The sequence below is a fragment of the Ipomoea nil genome, unplaced genomic scaffold (genome assembly GCF_001879475.1).
Source record: "Ipomoea nil cultivar Tokyo-kokei standard unplaced genomic scaffold, Asagao_1.1 scaffold2279, whole genome shotgun sequence".
In the NCBI taxonomy this organism is placed as follows: Eukaryota; Viridiplantae; Streptophyta; class Magnoliopsida; order Solanales; family Convolvulaceae; genus Ipomoea; species Ipomoea nil.
The window spans coordinates 2,896,210-2,920,695 of NW_017618707.1; the positions used below are offsets into that span (position 1 = coordinate 2,896,210).

The window sequence follows — 24,486 nt, forward strand, 5'->3', positions numbered from 1 at the left end:
CAAAGGAATAGTACCGTTGAGCAGGGCCGGCCCAGAGGGGCGGGCAACATGGACACCCGCCCAGGGCCCAATGTTGAAAGGGGGCCCCTAACTTGGATTTTTATTTTTTGATAAAGTTAAAGAAAAAAAATTTCTTGCATGAACATAGATTTAAACTCACAACTTCAAAATTAAGATACTCAAATATATAAATTTCTACTACACCTCCACTAAGGCTCAAACCCATCACCTCTCACATAAAGGAGCATCTTGATACCATTGAACCATAAGATCCTTGGTATATAATAATTCAATTAATATATACTCTGTATATATTAGAGAATATTAAATTAATTTATAATTAAACTTGACCCAAATTTTGAATGAGCACTACTCAAGAATTAGTCCAACTGATTTTTTTTAAAAAAATAAAATCTTAAAAAAATTATATGTCGATAAAAATTCAAAGTTATTCATGAATTATTTTCAATTAACACCATCTTTTGAACTATATATATGTATGTATATATATATATATATATATATATATATATATATATATATATATATTAACTTTATATTAAGACCAGGGCCCTTGTTTTTACTTTACACCGAGCCTATAAAATGATAGGGATCGGCCCTGCCGTTGAGACTTCTAAGCTGAGAATGGAGTTATCTAAAAAATTATCAGATTGTGTTATCTAACAAAATAATACTGCAATAAGAGAAATTGTATTTTTGATTTTTGCAAAATGGTTATTTTAGTTATTAAATGACTAAATCAATCACTTTATTAACGATAATTTTATTCTTTTAATCATTGAATGACTAACCAACCACCTTATTAAGTAAAACTAGTAAGCGTCTCATGCGATGCAGACATAAAATTTAAGTAATTTTATAATTGATAATGTTTTAGAAAACGAGAAAACGATAAAATCAAACATTAATAATAAAATTCATTCTAAGATGTATTTCTCTTTAGCAATACAAATTTGGATGTTACTTAAACATCACAACATACTATTAGTATAAACAATAAACATACAAACTATTCAAAATTTCTTTATAAACGACATTTTAAGTCGTACTTTTAAATTTTACAATATTCTTTTAAAATTTCAAAGTGCTCAGATTACATACCTAAGAAACTACTAAACTACAAACTACTAACCTTTTTTTGAAAGGTGGCCAATGAGGCATATATTAAAAGTACTCAGAAATAGAGTCTGGAGGGACATCGTCCGAATACATAGCTGTAGGAGAATTAAATGCAGAAGATGCTAATCTATGTGCTAAATAGTTCTCTGATCTAGGAATAAAATTAACTGAGCAGTAATCAAAAGAAGTAATGCGTGCTCTACAAACATCAATGGCATAGCCTACGTAAGTCCGTATTGTGACAACTTGACTTGTCAAATATTGTTGTAGGGTCAAACAATCTGTAAGTAAGCGTACTGAGCGTTCTCCACGATTCCATAGCCAAGACAAGGCTTCCTTGCATGCTATTGTCTCAGCCATAAGCGGTGAGAGACAATTTGATAATGGTGCACTGAAAGCCGATACATATTCCCCTTCCTCGTTGAGTAAAATCGCGCCAACCGTAGCCTTTCCTGAAGCAGGCATAAAACCAGCATCGATGTAACACTTGCGTACTGGCTCGGTAGTTTCCATCCGCAACACCTCGTGGGCAGCCTCCTCGGGCGTTACCTGTGCGCCGGCAGTGTCGTGTTGCTGCTGCTGCCGTGCCGCGGCAGTGGCGGTAATATGGCATTGCACGGCAGCCTGGTGGTTCACTTGGTGATGGGTGTGGTGGACCCGCTGCCATGCAAGTGTGGTGGCTTTGGCCAATGCTAACACTTTTCGTGGTCGCGGTAGACATGCATCCCATACCGCTCCGTTCCTGACTCTCCAAATATGGTATAAAATTGCAGATGCGTGAACAATTTGGTTAGTGTCTAAAATATTCAATAGATCACTGAACCAAGCATGACAAATATTTGTTGTTATCATGGGGATTGGAAGGTGAGATTGAGCCCAAATGGATGTTGCATAATCACATGTTACTAAAGCATGCATTGTGTCTTCATCCATTATTCCACACATAGCACATGTTGGTTGTACATCCACTCTCTTTATAATCAAGTTTGTTGTGGTAGGGAGGATACCACTCAAAGCTTTCCATAAGAATGTTTTCCATTTGGGGGGGACTTTTAACTTCCATAGGCACAACCAATTATGGGTGCCTGTATTATCATTGAGACTTCCCATAATTGTTTTGTAGCCACTCTTAACAGTATAATTACCTCCCTGATCATCATACCAATACCACATATCCTCATAATCTAGTGATACTGGGATCTTTTTTTATTCTAGCCACATCTGCAGGATTAAAAATATCTGTCAATATATCCGGATCCCAGGTGTGTGTCTCATGATCAATTAATCCCACCACTGCTGCATTATTCAAATATGGTGGCTTATCAGTATGAATCATTGGGTCATGTTCATCCTGCATCCATGGGTGATCCCAGATTAGGGTTGTTTTTCCATTTCCAATTCTGCGCCTGATTCCACCACAAACCATGCTCTGAGCTGCCATTATACTGCGCCAACAGAAACAGGGGTTATTTCCTATCTTGGAATCATAAAAGGTCCCTTTTGGATAATATCTCGCTTTGTAAACTCGTGAGACCAATGAGTCAGGTTTCGTTAAAAACCGCCACGCCCTGTTTTCCCAGCATTGCTATATTAAATGCATGCGGTTCTTTGAACCCTAGGCCACCATACTTCTTTGGTATACACAACTTGTCCCAAGCCTTCCAATGAATTCCTCGTTCATTCCCAGACCCCACCAATATCGGTTCATGACTCGCTCAATAGCTGTGCAAATTCCCATAGGTAGTAAAAAGACACTCATTGAGAAAGTGGTCATTGCCTGAGCCACACTTTTCAATAAGACTTCCTTACTAGCTTGCGATAGCAACTTCTTATTCCAAGAAAGGATTCTCTGCCTTATCTTGTCTTCAATATACGAAAAAGATGCCTTCTTATTCCTTCCAATGAATGAGGGGAGGCCCAAATATTTCCCAAAATTTGGTGCTTGAGCAACCCCAAGTATCTGCGCCACTGCATCCCTATCATCATCTTGTGTATTCTTACTGTAGCATATGCTGGATTTATGGTAATTTACCACTTGGCCAGATAAATTTTCATACCGTGTCAAACACTGCTTAACCGCATTTGCTTCCTGCACATTTGCTTTAAAGAATAAAAGGCTATCATCAGCAAAAAATAGGTGTGAAATAGAGGGTGCCCCTCTTGCTACTCTGCATCCGTGAATCGCTCCTTGTACATGTGCCTGCTGTAATAACAGAGAGAGTCCCTCCGCACAGATAATAAATAGATATGGTGATAACGGGTCTCCTTGCCTGAGTCCGCGAGACGGGACAATCGGCGATCCTCGGATTCCATTCAGTTTAATATTATAAGACACAGTAGTCACACACAACATGATAAGATCCACCCATATATTATTAAATCCCAAAGCTGTTAACATACTTCGCAGGAAGGGCCATTCCATTCGGTCATACGCTTTTGCCATATCCAGCTTTAAAGCACCCCATCCCATTCTTCCACATTGTTTTCTATTCAAAAAGTGTCCAACCTATGCAGCAATCAAAATATTATCTGTAATCAATCTGTCAGGTATGAATGCACTTTGTGTATCAGAAATAATATCATCCATGAGTGGCTTCATCCTGGCTGAAATCATCTTCGCCATGACCCTATAAATCACATTGCTTAGCGCTATAGGTCTGAGGTCCGAAACCCGTTCTGGATTTTTCTTCTTTGGTATTAGAACCACATCAGTATCATTTAAATTGGCTGGGAAAGTCCGTGTATTCAAACAGTTCACAATAAAATCCGATACATCACCTCCCACCACATCCCAGAACTGCTGATAAAAGTCCGGATTCATTCCATCCGGGCCAGGCGCCTTATCCGGAAACATAGCAAACAGGGCCGTTCTCACCTCATCTTTTTCAAAGGGGCGCAATAATGCTTCGTTCTGTGTGTGTGTCACCCGGGGCAAGACATTGGCATAAAAACTTTCATCTATCTGAGATGGATTTGACGAGAAAATATTCCGATAATAATCAAAAATAGTTGTTCTCATGGCATCTCCTTCCACCCAATCCCCATCATCATTCATAATTTTAGAAATTGTGTTTTTCTTTTTACGATGAGAGGCATACCTGTGATAGAATTTTGTATTCGCATCTGCCCCCTTCAGCCAGTGTTGCTTCGCCCTCTGTCTCCAAAAAGCATCCTCCTGAGCCTCTAACTGGGCCTGGCGTTCCTCCAAACGCTGATATTCAGCTAATGAATATTGGTCTGTGCATCCCCGTAACCGCAACTGCTCCTTATGTAAGCATTTCAATTTCTCATCAAATCTATGGAACTTATCACCCCCCCCCCCCCCCATCGTGATAAATTATTACCGCATAACTCGATACAGGCTTGTAAACCTCTGTCCCTTCCTTCCGTCCATGCCGTCTCAACCACTCCTCTACAGCCTTCATCATGGAGCCAGGCCATCTCAAAACGGAACCCTTTTCTCCCACCACCTGTCCTTTCCCGAAGATTCAGAATCCCAAGGAAAAGAGCAGAATGATCTGAGCGTCGGGTTAGAATGTTCAAGACACTTGCATCTCTGACCATATCTCGCCATTCCTGTGTGACCAGCACCTTATCCAATCTTTCTTCAATCCAGTCTACAGTCCCTTCCCCTCTTTCCCAGGTAAACGGGTACCCCTGCATGGGTAACTGAGCTAGGCCACATTAATCAATAGTTTCCCCGAAGCCTCGTAATAGTGCCTCTGGATGGGGATTCCCCCCCCCCCCCCCCCCCCCCCCCCCGCTTCTCATACTGATATAATAAATCATTAAAATCCCCTATAATAACCCATGGCAACTCAGAGCGATGTGATAAGGATCTGATGAATTCCCAAGAGTCATTCCGTCTCTCCCTTTGCGCATAACCATAATACCCTGTCATCCTCCACTTATCAAATCCCGGCATCGTTACCTCAATATCCACATGATTTTTAGAGTAGCTCAACAGGCTTGCCATACCATTCGTTCTCCATAATAATGCCAATCCGCCTTTCGTTCCAACACTATCAACTTTAAACACACCATCAAAACCAAGTTTGACTCGGAGACGCTCTGCATGATCCTGGGCAACCATGGTTTCCATTAGAAATACAAAGTCGGGCTTCTTACTGGACACCATGTCCACAATCTCTCGAACTGTTCGTGGATTACCCAAGCCACGACAGTTCCAACTCAACGTACTCATGATGCTGGGCGGGTCTGGGAACCAGCACCCGCCATAAACAAGTTTTTTGACACATCTGCCATGGTAATGTCCTGACCGTTTCCCCGCCTTTCCCCCTCATGCCCCCCTTCCCTTCTCCTTTTCGAAACCACCTCAACCGCCTCATCGGCCTCATCAACTACAACCGGCCGTGACATACCCTCCCACACCACTCCTCCCTTCCGGTCTCCCTCATCCCGTGTCCCCTCGGCTACCCTTGGCAGTCCCCCCACTGGAACCAACCAGCTCTCCCCCACCTCCCTCGGTCCACGCCCTCCCCCAACTCTCAACTTCGCATTATACGAGTAAAGATGAACCGGTATCGTAGACACCCGGGCTTTGACACAGAATTTGTATGTATGCCCCAAGAGCCCACAAAAGAAACAGAATGAATGCAACCGTTCATACCTGAAATTAATCCAACAAGTAGTCTTGTCCCGTTTCAACAATTTCATACGTCTTCGTAAAGGTTTATCCACCGGGATCGATACACGGATCCGATAGAATGCTAGCCAAGGCGCCCCCACAAACCTTTCATCATGTTTAACAAAAGTTCCAATAAAATTCCCCATCTGCTCAAGCATCGGTAGAGACGTATAACCCATAGGAACATCATGAAGCTGCACCCACATATCAACAGTGTTCAATTCAACATCGATCGGTAATACTCCATCCTCCACCATGCGGCATACCAGTGTATTATTCTCAAATGCCCACGGATCACCATTCAGGACATAATCAACATCTGTTTTGTGAAAGAAAACGAATAAAAACAAGCCCTTATATATTTCCGTTACCGTAACTCCCATCACCGGTTGCCAGACGGATGCCAAAACTTGCCTCATATACTCCAATTTAATGAAGCGTGCCGTGAGAAACCTGCCTACGACACTCCAGGTCTGAATCGGTGGCTCAGAACCACCCGTAACCCCCTCCTCCTCCACAGGTGCAAAACAAACTTCCTCTACATCTTCGATGCCGACTTCGACTGTGCGCTGTGTAAGAGCCGCCATCTGCTGCACATGCACGCCTTCTGCCATTCTGCCACGTCGTAGCAGAAGACCGCACCCCGCCGAATCGTTGTAGAAAGACACTGCACCACGACGAAATCAAAACGTCCAAACAACACAAAAAACCAGCAAGCAAACTGGTGAAAAAGCAATCGGAATTGTGCAAAAACCTAACCAAACCCTAGGAGAGGAAGCGAAACCCTAGAATTCTAGAGAGAGAATATACTTACTTAGATAAACTACTAACCTACTAAAAGACTAATCAACTAAATAAAAAACAAACTAAATAACCCTAATTCCCATTTCGACGGTCTTCAGTTTTTCACAGCCTTCACTCAGCAGACTTCATCGAACCCTACCCCCTCGACAAATCGACGGCTCACCACTTGCCCTCGCCCTCCGCCACGCATCCGCCGTCCGCCACGCCTCTGCCCTCGCTGAGTCTCTGTACGCCTCCGCCATTCCAGATTTCCAGTCGCCTGACCAAAGAGGTAATGTACTAATGTTTGCCTTACTCTTTATAGTTTATACATTTTCTCAATTTCTTGTTTCAATTTCAATAGTTTTGAGTCTTGACTTACTGAATTAGGGCTTTCAATTTCAATAGTTTTTAGTTGCCTTTGGATTTTGCATTATGTTGTACCAAACTGGACCTTATTTCTCAATGCCCCTATATATCTGAACTAAGTATTTTGCCTTACAACAGTGGTGTGCTTCCATGTTTTAGTTAAAAGTTGTTATTTTGTCATTTTGATCCTTTCATTTTGTTGTGAGTTTTCTGGCAGTTTAGGGTTAGTTTGCCTAATGCTAATTAGAGTTAGTTATGTCATTAGCAATGAATCTTGCGCTGGATGATGGACAATTGCCTAATATGAATAGTATTAGTATTTGTCAATTGATTTAGGAGTTCCTTAGTTGAATTTATAACACAAATTCTACAAAAAATGCATAAAAAGTCATCCTATTATTACCGCCTAGCGTAGCTACTATTGACTGAAAAGCACATAAAGTTCAATTAACTCAACCTATAGCAACATGGCAGATAAATCTAAGGTTGACATTAGGTACGTGCAATTGTTGCCTAATATTATTTAATCGTACCTAATTGACAGTATGATATGAGAATTAATTGTGACATAAAAACCTATTCCTATTACTATATTGTGTTGTTAAAGTTAGTAATAATGCTGATATGTGTGCTCTGATTTCAATATGCCCATGTTTTTTCATATAGGACATTGAAGTTTCTCCGGTTATGTGCATGTATATTGCAGTGTCTGTTCCTGTTATTTTTCTTTTTATTCTGTGTTTTCATGGGAATTGAGTAATTCTGTGTATATTTTGGAATCTTGCAGGAGTTGCCATGTTAGAAACTATGAATTTAATATCTCAAAATGTTGCTCCTAAAGACCGAACTGGTAAGAAGAAAAGGGAGCCTCTTGATGCGTGTTCACCTCTCGAGGGCAAGGAACAAAATGAAGATATGCAGATCTCTAATTTAGACACCACAGGTGGAAAGAAGAGAAAGAAACACCGGAAGGAATTAGAACCCGAGGAAGTGAGGGAGATGAAGAGGCTTGAGAACTTCTTGTTTGGCTCCTTGCACTCGCCTATTGAATTTGGAAATGTAGATGAAAAAACAACTACCGAAGAGGCTGAAAAAGATTCAGCAGTGTTCTTTGTGGACCGGCATGCCAATAGTTCATTGACTGCTTATGAAGATGACAATCAACTGTTTGATGGAAGAAGTGATGAACAGGAGGCTGAGGAACGGAAACCTGCATGGATAGATGAAGAGGAAGAGAAGACTAGTATCAATGTAGCTAAAGTAAACAGATTGAGGAAGTTGAGGAAGGAAGAGGACGAGAGTGTAATATCTGGTTCTGCATACGTGGCAAGATTGAGGGCTCAACATGTTAAGCTAAATCCAGGAACGGAATGGGCGCGAACTGATTCGCAGAGAGAAAGCTACATCTCTGATGGTGAAGATTCAGATTTTGATGAAGAAAATGGAGCAGCCAATGACTATGGTTACAAGGATGCCAAAGTGGTTGGTGATATCCTTCGAACAAATGAAGAACTTGTTGTAAAAAGCAGTGCAAAGTTGTTACCAGGGATGCTAGAGTATTCTAGACTGGCTGATGCAAATAAAGGGGAGTATTCAAGTGGTCCGATAAATTCTGTTCAGTTCCATAGGAATAGCCAGTTGCTTCTTGTTGGAGGATTGGATAAAAAACTTCGATTCTTTCAAATTGATGGAAAAGATAATACCAAAATTCAAAGCATCTTTATTGAAGATTGTCCAATTAAAAAGGCAGCTTTCTCACCTGATGGATCTCAAGTTATTATATCAGGTAGAAGAAAATTCTTTTATGCCCTAGATTTGGTTAAGACAACATTGAATAAAATAGGTCCTCTTGCTGGTAGAGAGGAAAGGAGCTTGGAAAGTTTTGAGGTATCCCCCGACTCTGACATGATTGCTTTTATAGGCAATGAAGGGTATATTTTACTAGTTTCCCTCAAAACAAAGGAACTGGTTGGAACACTAAAAATGAATGGGACTGTTCGGTCATTAGCTTTCAGCCACGACGGACAAAAGTTGCTGAGCTCTGGTGGAGATGGCCAGATTTATCATTGGGACTTGAGAAGAAGGGCTTGCTTTCATAAAGGTGTTGATGAAGGCTGCATAAATGGTACTGCTCTCTGTACTTCACCAATTGGAGGTCTGTTTGCAGCTGGTTCAGACAGTGGGATTGTGAATATATACAACACCGAAGACTTTTTAGGTGGGAAAAGAAAACCTGTGAAGACAATCGAGAATCTCACTACCAAAGTTGATTATATGAAATTCAATAGTGATGCCCAAATTCTAGCCATCGGTTCAACCATGAAGAAGAACAGTTCAAAACTGATACACATCCCATCCTTCACAGTTTTCTCAAACTGGCCTCCCCCAAATCAAACCCTGCACTACCCACGGTGTTTGGATTTCAGTCCTCACAGTGGTTTCATGGCCATGGGAAATGCGTCAGGAAAAGTGTTACTATACAAGTTGCATCACTACCACCATGCATAAGGAGCTAAAATGTTGTCAACAATGTCACATTACCTTTCTGGACGAACAAAAGCAGCACCATTTATGGAGTTCGAAGTCAGAAAGCAATTTACTTTATACCGCTTTTTCAATGCCGATTTTGCACCATGAAGTTTTATTTTTTTTGCCCAGGAGCACCACCTCCACAATTATGTTTAGTGTCTGTCTTATTACACAGGATTTTGAAACTTTGATTACTGATTAGCTTTCTGTTATTGATTTTGGATAGACCTTTCTCCTGCTGTTTACAAATACAAGTAATTTAGTTGCTGTTCAAAGATGCATTCTGTTGTTCAATATCTTCTCTTGATATTTAAATCAAAGTCATATTGTGGCTAATGAAGAAACAAATATAGTTATTTCCTAAAGCTCCCTTTCTTTTGGTTGAAGAAATTTGCTATCTTCTGAAATGGTTATAGTTTTGTACTATTGGAAAAAGATACAATCCAAAAGTAGACTGTGCAGATTTGCTATCTTCTGTAATGTTCTCTTGAGATGCATTGTATACTGCTGTATTAATTATATCTGGCTAAGGTAGACCTGCACAGATTTTATAGAGAGGAAAGCTTTCCATGTAGTTGTTCACTATGCACAAAAGCAATATGTGTTTTAGAGATATATTTTTGTCCAATATAAACTGGGGCAAAGTTGTTCCTTGTGCTTTTGTGATGTGTCTGTTTTTTTTTTTTTTTTTTTTTTTTTTTTTTTTTTTTTTTTTAATTATTTTTTTATTGGTTAGCATTTCTTCTTTTCCCTTGCTTGTGCTCATTTCTTATAATTTGTATTACTTCTCTTTCTTATTTAAGTTGGTTTTGTGATTTCTATTGACATAGAATGAGGTTTATGCATTTATTTGACAGTTTTTCTTGGAATTAATGTAAGTTCCTCGAATTCAGTCCAAACTCAGAGTTTCTTCATTTAAGCTTCAGTTTCAGTCCCAGGTAAGAAAATTTATCCTCTGCTTATTCAATTGAAAGTAACTATTTCTAAAATACTTCATGCTATCTTAGGTTTCTGATGTCAGGAAAAGTCTAAACACCGTGAAGGCAAACTTCCTTCTCCCAGACCTTCCTCTACTACTTTTCTAATATGTAAATTGAGGATATATATCATTGCTTTGATGTGTTTCTTGACTATGTTTTCATCAGATTAGGGGTTCAGCCAGTTGAAAAGAATTATGCAGACAATTCTGTCCCTAGGAAATCCTTTGAACTAGGGAACTGCAAGGGGTGAGTAAATATTCTTATGCTCTCATCCATAACTCCATAAGGGTTCTCATTGTATTTGTATGCATTTGACTTGACTTCCCTATTATTCTTTACGACCCTGTCTATCTCTGGGAGAAAGCAACCAGTGGAAGAATGATCTTTTTAACTTTTGCTGAAGGTTATTTTCTGACATATGGTGTGTTGGCCAAATTCTGTCTGAACTCTGAAATATGATGTGAGAGATTATTTCGTGGTGGCTGACAAGTGACAACCTTTTATTTGCTCTGTGTTTAGTTATTTTTGGACAGAGGGTTTACTTTTATAAAAATGCAATAGTAATTTTCTTAACTTTTTTTTTTGAGAAAATTAATTTTCTTAACTTGCAAAGCAATTACTTTATATTGTTGGGTTATGTACCTTAAATCTTCCTATTATGAAAAATTGATCTGAGACCTAATTCTCTGCAAACTCTTATATTATATTGCATTCGTAAATTTAGAATTACCTATTTAAATAAGTAAATTCAACATTTAATTATCTATGCATGAACAACTCTAATATAATATTGCATTGATATACTATTTTAAAGCACTTATATAAAAATATAAACATTGGGTATTATCTCAATCGCGTAATACTCGTGAAAAATTAGTTTCTTTATAAACAACATTTTAAGTCGTACTTTCAAATTTTACATTATTTTGATATTTTAAAAATTTTAAAATGCTTGGATTACATTCCTAAGAAATTGAGTTAATACCCAAAATGATCCTCTGACTATTAGCTAATACTCGATTTAGTCTCAAAGTATTAAATGTACTTAGTTTAGTCCTCTAACTTTTAAAATCGTACCTAACGTGGTCCTCCGTTAGAAATTAAAATCGTATCTAATGTGGTCCTCCGTTAGAAATTCCATCTATCCACCGTTAGTTTGAGGGTAAAGAAGTCAATTTATTTGGTCTAAACTTGTTTCTTCCTCTGGTCAACGTCGTTGGAGGCTTAAGCGCGTGAGTGATAACCAGATCACAGAGAAACAGAGTATTCTTCTTCCAAATCTTGTACTCGTTAATTTGCCTCTCCTCTAACTCACCCCTCATTTCGTCATTGTCTTTCCCATGAAAACGACTCCTCAGTTCACAGAACCGGCAATTTATATCCTACACCCCGGTACGCGTTGCACTATGCGCCCAGATGCAAAACGACCTCGTTTTAATTATTTTTTTTTTTTAAATTTCCCGCCCCAGTGAATGGCAGTAGTTTTTTCTTTTAAAAAAAATCCGCTGTTCAAGAATGTACATAATGTTATACTAGAATACACATAATGTTATACATGAATGTACATAATTATATAACAAAATATACACTCTTTTTAAAAGATAATACACATAATCTAACATAATACATAATAAACATAAACTTTTAACATAATACACATCAACTCTTAACATAATACACACAAATTTTCTGATCCGGATGTACATAATTGTATAAAAAGAATGTACATAATTGTATAAAAAATACACATAACTGTATGAACCAATACACATAACGTTGTAAACAAATACACATAACGTTGTGAACAAATACACATAATCTCAGCAACTTCCTACCGCGCCTCCCAACACTACCCCAAAACGACGTCGTTTTGGGAGGCGCGCGGCGCACAGTGCTATGTGCGCCGTGGTGTAGGATATAACGATTGCACAGAACCGGTGTTGGCCGCTGAATTGGAGACGTCGGCAGCGGCGAAGCGCTTGACGGCTTCGAAGACCCCTTACCATATCCTTTTGGGTGTGTTTGGTTGGTGGATTTTGTCCATAGGAATGGGTATGAAAGTGATTGTTGTTTGGTTGATAGGTTTTTAGAACACTACTATGGGTTTCGAATACCCCATCAATTGAAAAACTCATACCCAAATACAATAAGGGTTTTATTACCTTATTCATTCTCAAACACTACTATTAGTAACCATTTCCATTCCACCCTACTACCAAACATGTTAAATACTTTCATCAAAATCCATTACTATTAATAAATATTTGATACCCATTTCGATTCCGATTCCTATTAACAGAATCTGGAATTGACGCTGCAACATTTATTAAAATCGAGAATATTAAATAATAAATCAATGTATATATATTTCTAAACCATCTGAAAATTACTAATACACCAACCAAAAAACATTCGTCTATATATAAAGCTCATAAATTGAAAAAACACAAGTGCATATTTCAACTGCAATTTTACAATATCAAAAAGGAGCTCTCCCTTTGGAACCTGCACTCCCCCACTCAGGAAATAAGTCAGACGAACAGGAAGCCGCCACCGCATGTTCCATTGCCAGACTCATGCCGGAAACTCGCCGATCGCGTAACAAAACCCAAAAATTCCGGCGACCTCCGATCAACAATCTGAGCAGCAGGGGATGTTCTCGACCCTTCCCTATCACCAATAGCATCCTCCGATTGTCCATGCAGTGGCTCGCTTGAGTGGCCGTCGCTTACCGTCGAATGGCTTCCCGACCGGGAAGAGCCACCTGGGAAGGATTACCTCATGCTCTTTACTATAATCAAGCACACAAAGAATCTTGAAATATAAGCCTAAGATCTATGAGTCTAAACTAGTAAACTGAGCTAACTATGCTTACCAAATAAAATCTGAAAATACATAAAATACCCAAACAGAAGAAAATGGGGAAAGATGGCACCTTTGCAATCAACTGAGAAGAAAGAAAAAAAACAAAAAACAGACCCGGGTAATCGGTTCGAAAAATTTATAATAGAGCCAAAACACGGGAATATGACTATATTCTTCGGCGCCTGGAATCCAGTAAACCAATGGCCGGGCGGTTAGAAGCTGAGAAGGATCACCGCAAAAGCAGACAAATGAGAGATTTCTAAGTACAAATTTCTTTCACTCACAGTTCATGTGGACATCGAGGGATTTCTTAGGGTGAGAACCAGAGAAATGCGGTGGAGAAGAAGGGCTTCAACTAAATGACACTTGTGCCCTTTAAAATAACGGTGAATGGATGAAAATTCTAATGGAGGATTACATTGGGTACCGTTTTAAAAGTTAGAGGACTAAATTGAGTGCGTTTAATACTTTAAGACTAAATCGAGTATTAGGTAATAGTCAAAGGACCATTTTGGGTATTAACTCCTAAGAAATTACTAAACTACAAACTACTAACCTAACAATGACTTTAATACTATTACTAATATGTAGTTGCACCCGTGCGATGCACGGTCATATATATAAGTAATAGAATATATAGAATTATATAATAAAAAAAATAGGGTAGCCAAAAATTTGAAATTTATTAGACATTATCGAATACTTCTTTATATACGACATTTGCAGTCGTATTTTTAATTTTAATTTGCTAATTATAAACCGTTTACCTGTTGTAAGAGAACTTCTTGGTGTATCATTTGAAGTAGACACAGGTTGTGGTGTGTATTCCGTCAATGAATTATAAGTATTTTCTTGCAAAATAGATTGGGTTTGTTTTGAAGAATAAAATAATCGTAAGAAATGATACATTTGTTGCAATCCTTATCACATGCACCATGGTCCACAGAATTGCACGGACCATAAACAAAAAAAAGTTGTAAGTTACTAAGGGTTAATTATCACAATTATTTTTAATATACCAATGGTACTTAAATTTTATCTAATATACCTTCATTACCACAATTATGTAGCTTTAGTCACAAAATAAGTATTTTATTTTGTTGTTTGCAGACAATGTAGACAATTCTCGAATTCAAAACAAACACAATGCTATTTTGCAAGAAAATACTTATATATATATATATATATATATATATATATATATATATATATATATATATATATATATATATATATGTATATATTTATTTATTTATTTATTTATTTATTGCATGACGCCATGTAATATAATGAACATCAAACTTTATTTTAATTTGCATCAAAATATAAGATAAATTTTGTATTTATAAGTTGATTCTGCTGGTACATTATACATAACGAAAAAACATGTAAAGAATCAATGAATGCTAGCTACTTACTACATAACAAAGGATGAGAATAAACATTTACACGATTGAAATATATATATATATATATATATATATATATATATATATATATATATATATATATATATATATATTCAGTATATAGCTCGGTAAAGCTCATCAACAGGAGGCAACTCCTTAAACAACTTATCGAAATCCTTAAACGACAGGCCCCTGGACAGAGGCGGATTACTCTCCGCCGCCGCCACCACTCCGCCGTAATGGTGCTCATTTTTTGTGGCGGCCGCCGTGGAGTCTTTCCCGGTTAGCCTCTGAACCACCGATTTGAAACTCCGGGCGTCGGTCTCCACGTACTGTGTGCTGATTATCACCACCTTCAGAGGAGGCCTTCCTGCGCCGCCATTATTATTACTTCCTCCTCTAGACATCCTCGATCAAATCAAATGCTTTGTCGGAAAGACAGAATTTTTTAATTTTCTGCTAAAAAGGGTCAAGAAAATGACCAGGCCACTATATATGTTCCTTTAATATAGATCTGATCTTTAACAATTTTGCTTTTTCTTGTGTATTGGATTGGAAAATATATAGTTGAGAAATTACCAGGTTTTATGTATGCATGGCGGGGATATATATATATATATATAGAGAGAGAGAGAGAGAGAGATGTGTGGCGTGCAGGAAAGTTGAGAGTGAAAAGGAAAAAGGTGAGTTGACCGGCGTTAAGAATCAAACAAGGATCTGAGTCTAGAAAGGCTGTTAGATAATTGATGTAGTCAGACCAAGGTTTTGAGTTTCCAATCTGCAAGCGATAGGAAACTGCATTCAATTGGTTGGCATATTATAATCCACATATCCCAATTAAGTACATTATTTATATATTAAATGTACATTATTTAATAATATGGTCTATACAGCAATACTGTGTGAGCCATGGTCCACATAATAATGATTGGAATTGGTTCGATTAGGTCTCTACGCCAGAATTTTTTTAAAATTTAGAATAGGGTGTCTGGTAAAAAGTAAATTAAAAAAATTTGATCTCAACCATCTATCATGATTCATCAATAGTTGAAAATTTTAGTAAAAAGAAAATTTGAGATTAATTTTATAATTATGGTAATTTTTTTAGTTTTCAGTATTTATAAAAAGAATGTTAATACATTTTTCCTTTTATTTTTCAACAATTTTTTATTGTTTTTTTTTTATATTGTTGATCTATTCAAATAGATAGATCATATCAATCTTTAATTTTTATGTTGGAGCGTGTTCTCACCTGAATACTCCATTAAAATAAGCTATTTGTGTATACTAACTTGTAATATAACACCAATTTATTGAAAAATTAGTCTGGCTAGAAGCTAGGATTACCTAAATTTTTATTTATTTATTTTTTATATATATGTTACATGTCAATTTAGACGGATTGAATTTTATAGATTATGAAAGTTTAACCAAGAATGGAATTAACTCTAATATTCTATTTGGTTAGGCAATTAGTTCCATGCATGCATACGCAATAGGCGATATATATACTACCAATTCAATTCTAATTTTGAACCAGCGCGCAGTTTTTGAAGACTACACATTTGTAGCGCCTTTCCATTATATTATTATATTAGAAAAAATAACGTTTTTATTCTTATATTTATACAAAATAATAATTTTAATTTTAATTTTCAATGGTTGTGGTGAGTATTATTAATTATCTAATTATTTTTTTTACAAAGTAACAATTTTAGTTGTCCCCCTTTTCACAAAGTAGCAGCTTAACAACTTTAAGGTATTGATTATAGCTCATAATAGTAAAAGAGTTAATTTATTTTTTGTCTTAGATTTACATGTGATAATTCACTTTTAATCTTCTTTTCTTTTTCTTTTTTTTTTTTCAAAACATTCACTTTTGGTCCTAGTATTATTGTGGCATGATCATTTTTGGTCATCTATCAACAAAATAGTTTAAATGTCGTTAAATATAAGAATATTTCAGTCCTTAATTATGAATTTTTTCAAAAAAAAAAACATAACAAATATAATGGGTCAACCAATTAACTTTATATAAAACAAATCAAAATATAATTATATTTAAGGGTATTTCAACGATTTTGTTAACGGAAGAACAAAAATGGTCATGTCACAATAATACTAGGACCAAATGAGAATGTTATGATAAAAAGTACTAAAAAAGTGGACTATCGCCTATAAATCTAGGATAAAAATGGAATTAACTCTTCGTATAAATTAAAATTAATTTCATTCAAACTAAATTAGTGTTATATATATATATATATATATATATATATATATATATATATATATATATATATATATATATATACATGTTGTCTATTATTCAATTTTATTTTAAATCTTACCCATTAATTTTTTTTTTTAAAAAAATTATATCCACATGAAAATTAAATATAAACTTTTACACGCAAACTAGAAAGCACTGCTGAAGTAATGTAGTGTGTAACAGTAACATTTGAATATCAACTGAGATTCTAAGATCTGAAGCTGTTTATGAATGGAAACTTTGATAAATACGATGAGAACAAATTTGAATCACGACCAAAGAAAAATGTATCATGTTTGAATTCTATTCTAAAAAAAGGTTACGGTCACATCAATCCACCTTTGGGCTTTGGCAGTTATTGCTACATACCCACCATGCAAAAATGGCATAAACCTACGAAAACTATAACAAGTTGCATCATGTGATTTGTTCAATTCTTTGTGTCATTTAATTTTAATGTGAATCGAAGCTTAGCTTGGTCAACACAAAATGGACCATCCAGTCAATGCCCCTAAAACTTGTTCATTGAATATTCAATGCTACCAAGCTAGCTAGATGTAATCATGTTTACATGCATATCAATTTTGTCCACACTCAAAATAATTTTATAAGTTTTGTTTTATTAGCACATAATTTTATGTCCTATATTTTTATTCATCATGCCCTCCTCTGCACAGGTCGAGTCACCGAAGAATGGGAAATTAAAAATACAAATTAAATACCTCATACAGCCAAGTACAGTATTATGATGATATCCTAGATACAACATATCATGCCCTCCCCTGCACAGGTCGAGTCACCAAAGAATGGAAAAATACAAATTAAATACCTCATCATACAGCCAAGTACAGTATCATGATGATATCCTGGATACAACATATTTACATCATAAATGTTTTCTAATATTACATGAGAAACCATATATTCGGTTTCTCAGTGAGAAGAATGCAAATTTCGATGACAATTTCATCAGCGGTTCATCGCACTCAATTCCAAGTGCAATTTCCCAGGGAAAAAATGTTGAGATCGACTGGATTTGTACAAGAAACCTTGGGGTAAGCTGGGTAAGCTGTTGCTAAAACTTTTAAAGCATAACGAGTTAATATTACCCTATTAGGGTTGAAACCTAAGACCTTCTATTTGTGCCTTCAAATCACTAGATCACAAGATCATCTAATATATATATATATATATATATATATATATATATATATATATATATATATATATATATATATATATATATATATTGTGCGCGATGCGCACAAAATAGGTGCCCAATATTAATACTTTATATTAAAATTTTAAGTTTATTTAAATTATTCTAAATAATAATAATAATAATGTAAATCATTTTTATAAATTTGATATTTATATTTATGTAATAATTAACATATAACTCAAATATTTAATGTATATATTATTATTAATGAATAAGATAAGAAAATATATGGTGGATGCACGTGCATGGTAACAATAGTGGAAAAGATAATGAAAGTTATAACGGTAGGGGTATAACTTATGCTGGAAAATCCATAAAATTGAAATCGTCACATACGAATTAATGAGTCAAAATAGTCATTAGATTCAAATCCAATCATTGCTTCTACGACAAGATTATAGTCCTACCAACACGTGCAACGTGGACTTTTCTATGTCCACACCATTTCAACTCAAAATTTTGATTAATTTGACTCAAAACTTTTATAAATCTTGAGTTATTAGAGATTCAATATATACTAGAAATAACTGATAAACTAAATTATATACTATGAAGATAAAATGGAAAGTTCGACACAATTGGGATTTTTTTTTTTTGAAATTGGAAGCAGTTACTAATTCATGAGCTGGCATGTACAGAATGAAAACTTCATTCTCGATTCTACGAGAATTTTTCATTTTTTTCCCATTTCATCTTAATTAATAAAATTAAAAACAATAATCAGCATTATAATTTATAAATGAACCATTTTTGAAAAATATTTTGGATGTCATCAAGGAGAGAGGGAGGCGAAAAAATCAAAAAAGGAAAAAAAATAGTTAAATATCAAAAGGTCTTTTAGAAGATAATTGGCCACATGGGCGCGTGCAGCGCGCTAAGGGCATCTTCACTAGTTGGAAATTTTACCCCAGATTTTTATAGGGTCCAACATTCACCTCATCATCCACTATCTCACTCAATTTCAAAATCTCTTCTTCCCATTAGTTTTAAGTTTTTTCACAACTTTTTGTGGACGCACCATTTTATCTCCATATTTCAATTATTATTTTTTATTTAATTTATAAATTTATAATTTTATAATAAACATAAATTGCATACGTAAAATTTGCAAGCTTCATTTCCGAACTTATAATTAAAATAAATTGTGATTAACAATTAAAAAAAAAATTATGAATTAACAATAAAAAAAATTGTGAGTAACAATAAAAAAAATATGGATTAACAATAAAAAATAAAAATTGCAAGCTTTCAATTTGTGATTAACAATAAAAAAAATAAAAAATAAATAAATAATTTGTGCCGTTGCAAATTGCAACGGCACAAATGACAAAAATTAAAATGATTTTAGAGTGGCCGCCTGGCATAAGGGTGAGACGAACCTCACCCTTCATTTATTGTTTAAAAAAAAAAAAAAAAAACAATTTCTGACAAATTATTGTGAAAAGTTTGCTATCTCATTTGTCAAAAAGCAATTCATGGAGATTTACTGTGCTAAAATGTGGGAATGAACCCCTTATATTGGAGTTGCCCTAATGACAGTTATTTATTATTATTATTTAAATCAATTTTGTTTTTTTTTTTTCTCTCCCCTCCCATCTTCTCTTTCCTAATCACACTTACAAAAACTCATCAAAAACCGTAAAAAAAAACCCTCTCATCTTCACTTTCCTAATCACACTTACAAAAACTCCTCAAAAACTACAAAAAAACTCCACCATTATATTGTGGATGCTCTTACTCGAGTTATTCACACAATTTTTTAGTCATCAAAAATCGTGAAAAACCAATCCCTCCTACATGGGAGGGAAGTTTTTTTCCTTCTCCTTTCCAACCTACCTCATTGGGTTTGTTTAAAAAACTAGGAAGCAAAATATAGAAAATTAACCAGCACAAGTATGAGAATTAACAGTGGTAAAAGGCCACTGTTAGTGAAAGCCATGATTCATACATTTGAATATGGAAATGATTAATGAGGCAAAACAAGTATAGTAAAAAGTTGAAAGATTCTCATTGAAACTTCAGCAGGTAAAACTGTCATATAGTTCAGTTGCAAAAGCGAATGTGCTTCTAGCAGGAAAAGAAAAGGGAATTACAGAACAAAAGTTCGTTTCACCATCCTCCATAACTGAAAAAAGTATCTACCATGCGGGGCTGGCAGGCTTGCGCCATATCTCATCTAGACCTCCAGCATTTGCAGATCGCTAAGCCATAGCAGCTCGAGGAGCCCGTGGCCTCACAGGTGTCTTCGAAGGACTCACCCTACAGTATTAGCAAACTAAGAGTTTTACTCACTTCAGATTCAAATTTGCATATGCTCGGTTGGAAGGCTTAGGTTAGGGGCTTGTTGCATATGGAGAAAATTATTATTAGTGAAAAAGAATCATCAGCACGAGAAACCTTTACCTGATGCGTTGGGATCCCAATATCTCGCCACAACAGTCCAAGGCCAGAATCGCACTATCAGCCTGCACGTTAGTTAGTATCAAGGGCCTATATCAGCATACCTCACATGCCTCGTGATTTATATTTTCAATCACCACATCATGAAGCAATGTTTAGTGAGAGAGCCCGCATGGGCAGCTCAACTGGTCATAGAGGTGAAAATTGAAAAGAATGACCAGGGATCAAGTCTCACCCGCGGCAGTGTGGGAGCAACCTCTCAAAGTGAGGGGGGCTCCTTGTGCACAGTAAGCAAAGGTCTAGCCTATGTGGTTCATGTTCGGTTGAGTTACCATGATTTACATCCTCCCAGATGCTCTGTCGGGCCAGGTTGTGGGGGGCCCTTAGTGTTGGGGTTCAACCTGAACTAGTTCAGTAGGCAGTATTTGGGAGAAGAGACCAAGGTTCAAAACTCAGCAGCAGCAGTGTCAGGGCACTGTCTGCTGAGCCACTAAGTTACCGTGATTTACCTCCTCCCACATACATCAGGCCGGGGTGCCTTAGGGTTGGGGATTCAACCGTTTGAGAGAAGAAAAAAAAAACACATGAACCAACGGAAATAGTAGTAGGGAGACATAAGAGTAAGCATACCAGGATAAACTCAACAAAAGCAATGCGGGTTGAGTGCACCTGATCCCCCAAAAGCCTTAGACGAGAAACCTAAACATAAACTCGATGTCAACAAACATAGCATATACGCAAAATATATGATATACGCACTGAATTCCAGAGCATCAAAACGTCATACTGACCGCACCACATCTTGTTTCAAAGAAATTCTTAACATCAGCCTGAGTAACCTGCTCAACAGAGCGCATTAATCTGTTAGGACTTCCATTTATACTAAAACCATGATCGAGAGAAAAGTACAGAAAGGCCGACCATAAAGATTTCTAGAAGCCAATACCTTTTTATCTATGTTGGTACAGTAAACAGTCCTAGCACACATCTCACGTTCATCCTCAGACTATAGATCAAGAAACACGCAAAACAAAGAAAAGGTAAAATTAAACCAATATTTTCCGCAATCCTCTATATACTACTACAAAATCCTATCACATACCCTCGGAAGGAATGTTGGGTTCACAGGTAAGATGGCAGTTTTCGAAGGCAGGACCTTCAGTGGCGAGAAACCTAAAATCGTACCAGACAGATTAAGCGCTCCTCTTGCAGAGTCTGTTGAAATTTATTTCCGGTCAGATTACAACTTTACAAAGCAAAAACGGGAGTAGACGATAGAGAAAGTAGAACCAACTTACATTCATCAGCAAACTCCACGAAAGCAAAGCGAAGACGGGAGTGAGGATCGCCACAAATGCGGCAGTCAACAACCTGAAAAGAAGGCCCGGTCAAAAAGTTTCTTCACTAGTTAAAATAAGTATTACAATTAAAGAATCTTAAGCAAAATACCTTCAAAAGAAATATATTCAATTCAATAGCCACCTCAGTTTAAATCTCAGTTCCAATTTTGGGAAATAAGACCTAAAGCTCAAGTTTCTTAAAAACAATACAAATAGGGCCTCACATCCCCAGTCCCGTCAAATTCGTGTCTCCCCACAATTTACATGTAGTCTTCAAAACTAACGGCAAAATATTTATTTAAGATTAAAAAAAAAAAGGGACAGTTCAAAATAACACAAGTTAATACGTTGTAATGTTTTGAGAAAGTAACTTACTTGTCCATAGGCACTAAACAGTGCAGCCAGTTGCTCTTCAGTGATCTAAATAACAGTCAAAAAGACATAAGAACTAATACAAACTGCAATATTCATGTAAAGTTAAATGGAAAGCCTCGTGCTTACTTACATTTTGATCAATGTCAGATACATAAATTGTTCGCCTGATGCTATCTTCTCTTTGAGCATTGAAAGCTCTGTTATTCATTCTCCTTCTGCCCTGGTTCTGGTTGTTTCCTCTCTGTGTAAGCAAAGCAATTGTCAAAACGGAAGATGACCAAAAGTAATAGCCATAAACCAAATTCAAAGAAAGGGTTGTTTGCAATATAAAAACAATTACAAAAAAGACTAAACTTGAATCCAACAATAATCAGGTTTCCCAATCCATACAATCTTAATATCAGTAAAGATATCATAAAACTAGAATTCATCAGATAAAGTATTATATGCAATTACAATCAAGCTCCCCACCCCACCAAAAAAGAACATAAAACAGAATTTCTTCAAGTACAATTATCCACACTTTAAAAATGGTTAGATACTGCTAAATTTACATGTAAACCAACAATTATAAGAGAAATAAAAGCATACAAACAAAATTCACAAAAAGCATCCAATCCTTTTGTACAAAATGCAGTGCAATTTCAGTTCTCATTGGTAAAAGTATCAAAATGGAAATCTAATCACATAAAACTATTAAGGAATAGATTGCATCAGACCTGGAAATCTAAACAGATAAAAAGGAAATGAAATGAAAATTTTTAAGCTAGGAAGACAAACCAAAAAGAATAAATAATGAGTGATTTCAAGAACCAACAGAAAAGGAAAGGCAATCAATATGGAGAACTGAATTTATACCCTTCGGTTATTAGGGAAACCATCAGCCCCCTGACGCTTATTAACTCCCACAAAATTATTGACCAGCTTCTGTTCTTGGTTATAGGAAGAAGGGAAGAACTCCTTTGCCAGTGGATTCAACTTCAATGTCTTCAGCATATCAACAATATCCTGCATTTGGTACCCTGAATTGGAGTTGGTATCAGAATCAGACTCCTCCTTATCACCATTCATCACAGATTCAGATTTCGCATTGGTGCTAAGATCAGAAGCAGCATCAGAAATCTTGTTGGAATCAGCACCAGTGTTGGGCAATGGAGAAGAATTCTCAACAGCAGGGACCTTATCCAGTGCTGTCTCATCAGAAACCTCCGCACCAGCAGCCATTGAACCAAACCCAAATTTCAAAAAAGCAAAAAAGACTCTGAAATTCAAGAATTCTATATATCTGATCAGTCAAGACAAAGACCCTCTCCTGAATTCCTCCAAAGACTCAATCTTTATCACCCTATTCAGATACCAAACATCAATTGGGTGATCCCTGAAACTAGTAAATATAAATGGATGCGGATTCTCACACACCAAATGTATACAGAAGGAAGGCTACAATAAACACATACAATCTAGGGAAGAAAAACAAAAGATAAATGAGAGAGAGCGAGTGAGGGTATATATGAAGATGAAGAAGAAGAAGAAGAAGAAGAAGAAGAAGAAAGAAAGACAGAAAGATGGAAACTTTATTAGGGTTTTGGTAACAAAAATGATCAGAAGTGTTGGTGGATTTTGGTGCCTAGTTTGAGAAAAAACAAAGAGGAAGTGGCCTTTGCCCTTTTTCTCTACTCCCCTTTATTGACATCTTTTTCTTCATTTCCCCTTGTCGTTTTAGAGAGAAAGTGCGTTCAATGTACTACATACGTAGGTGAGAGAGAAAGTAGGCAAGTCGTAAGGATCGTTAGCGTCTTCTTTGAGTGGTGTGCAGCACAGGTAGCTATATCAGTTTTTTTTTTTTTTTCTTCTTCTTCTTCTTAAATTTAATTCCAAATATGATATTATTAATATTTATTTTTTTACAGTGCTAGATCACACTATCTCTTATATTATTTTAGAAAATAAAATTGTTTAGTTAAAATCTTTTATTTTTTTTATTTTTTATTTGTAAAAAGCGTAACGGACGAATTCAATCATTTAAAAAAAAAAAAAAAAACTGATAGATTTCATCAATTCCAGTCAAACTCCAAACTATCCAAAATGATAGCGGGTGGAAAGTCGAACCATACAACACATTCAGACAAGGATACAATAGCCTTATCTAGGCCA

The 24,486-nt window shown here is 36.2% G+C and overlaps 3 protein-coding genes across 3 annotated transcripts; 1 reads left to right on the forward strand and 2 right to left on the reverse strand.

Moving 5' to 3' along the window:
• The first annotated feature begins 6,676 nt into the window (after positions 1 to 6,676).
• LOC109150606 (U3 small nucleolar RNA-associated protein 18 homolog) lies at positions 6,677 to 9,744 on the forward strand. Its single transcript, XM_019298559.1, has 2 exons — positions 6,677 to 6,863; positions 7,728 to 9,744. The coding sequence occupies exon 2, from the start codon at positions 7,736 to 7,738 to the stop codon at positions 9,446 to 9,448; it is 1,713 nt and encodes a 570-aa protein (XP_019154104.1). The 5' UTR covers positions 6,677 to 6,863; positions 7,728 to 7,735; the 3' UTR covers positions 9,449 to 9,744.
• A 5,092-nt stretch (positions 9,745 to 14,836) lies between these two features.
• LOC109150435 (VQ motif-containing protein 1-like) lies at positions 14,837 to 15,130 on the reverse strand. The gene has a single exon (XM_019298344.1). The coding sequence runs from the start codon at positions 15,128 to 15,130 to the stop codon at positions 14,837 to 14,839; it is 294 nt and encodes a 97-aa protein (XP_019153889.1).
• A 5,071-nt stretch (positions 15,131 to 20,201) lies between these two features.
• On the reverse strand, positions 20,202 to 24,108 carry LOC109150655 (polyadenylate-binding protein-interacting protein 9-like). The gene is made up of 10 exons (XM_019298639.1): positions 23,191 to 24,108; positions 22,463 to 22,573; positions 22,333 to 22,377; positions 21,916 to 21,988; positions 21,720 to 21,832; positions 21,564 to 21,623; positions 21,409 to 21,456; positions 21,248 to 21,316; positions 20,621 to 20,682; positions 20,202 to 20,476 (listed from the first exon to the last, which is right to left on the reverse strand). The coding sequence occupies exons 1-10, from the start codon at positions 23,554 to 23,556 to the stop codon at positions 20,419 to 20,421; spliced, it is 1,005 nt and encodes a 334-aa protein (XP_019154184.1). The 5' UTR covers positions 23,557 to 24,108; the 3' UTR covers positions 20,202 to 20,418.
• Positions 24,109 to 24,486: the final 378 nt, after the last annotated feature.

Coding starts and splice junctions, on each gene's coding strand:
- LOC109150606 (XM_019298559.1), top strand. CDS start 7,736: ATGTTAGAAACTATGAATTTAATATCTCAAAATGTTGCTCCTAAAGAC.
- LOC109150435 (XM_019298344.1), bottom strand. CDS start 15,130: ATGTCTAGAGGAGGAAGTAATAATAATGGCGGCGCAGGAAGGCCTCCT.
- LOC109150655 (XM_019298639.1), bottom strand. CDS start 23,556: ATGGCTGCTGGTGCGGAGGTTTCTGATGAGACAGCACTGGATAAGGTC. Junction 21,457..21,563: donor GTACCAACATAGATAAAAAG/GTATTGGCTTCT, acceptor TCTGTTGAGCAG/GTTACTCAGGCTGATGTTAA. Junction 20,477..20,620: donor TTGGGATCCCAACGCATCAG/GTAAAGGTTTCT, acceptor CTAATACTGTAG/GGTGAGTCCTTCGAAGACAC.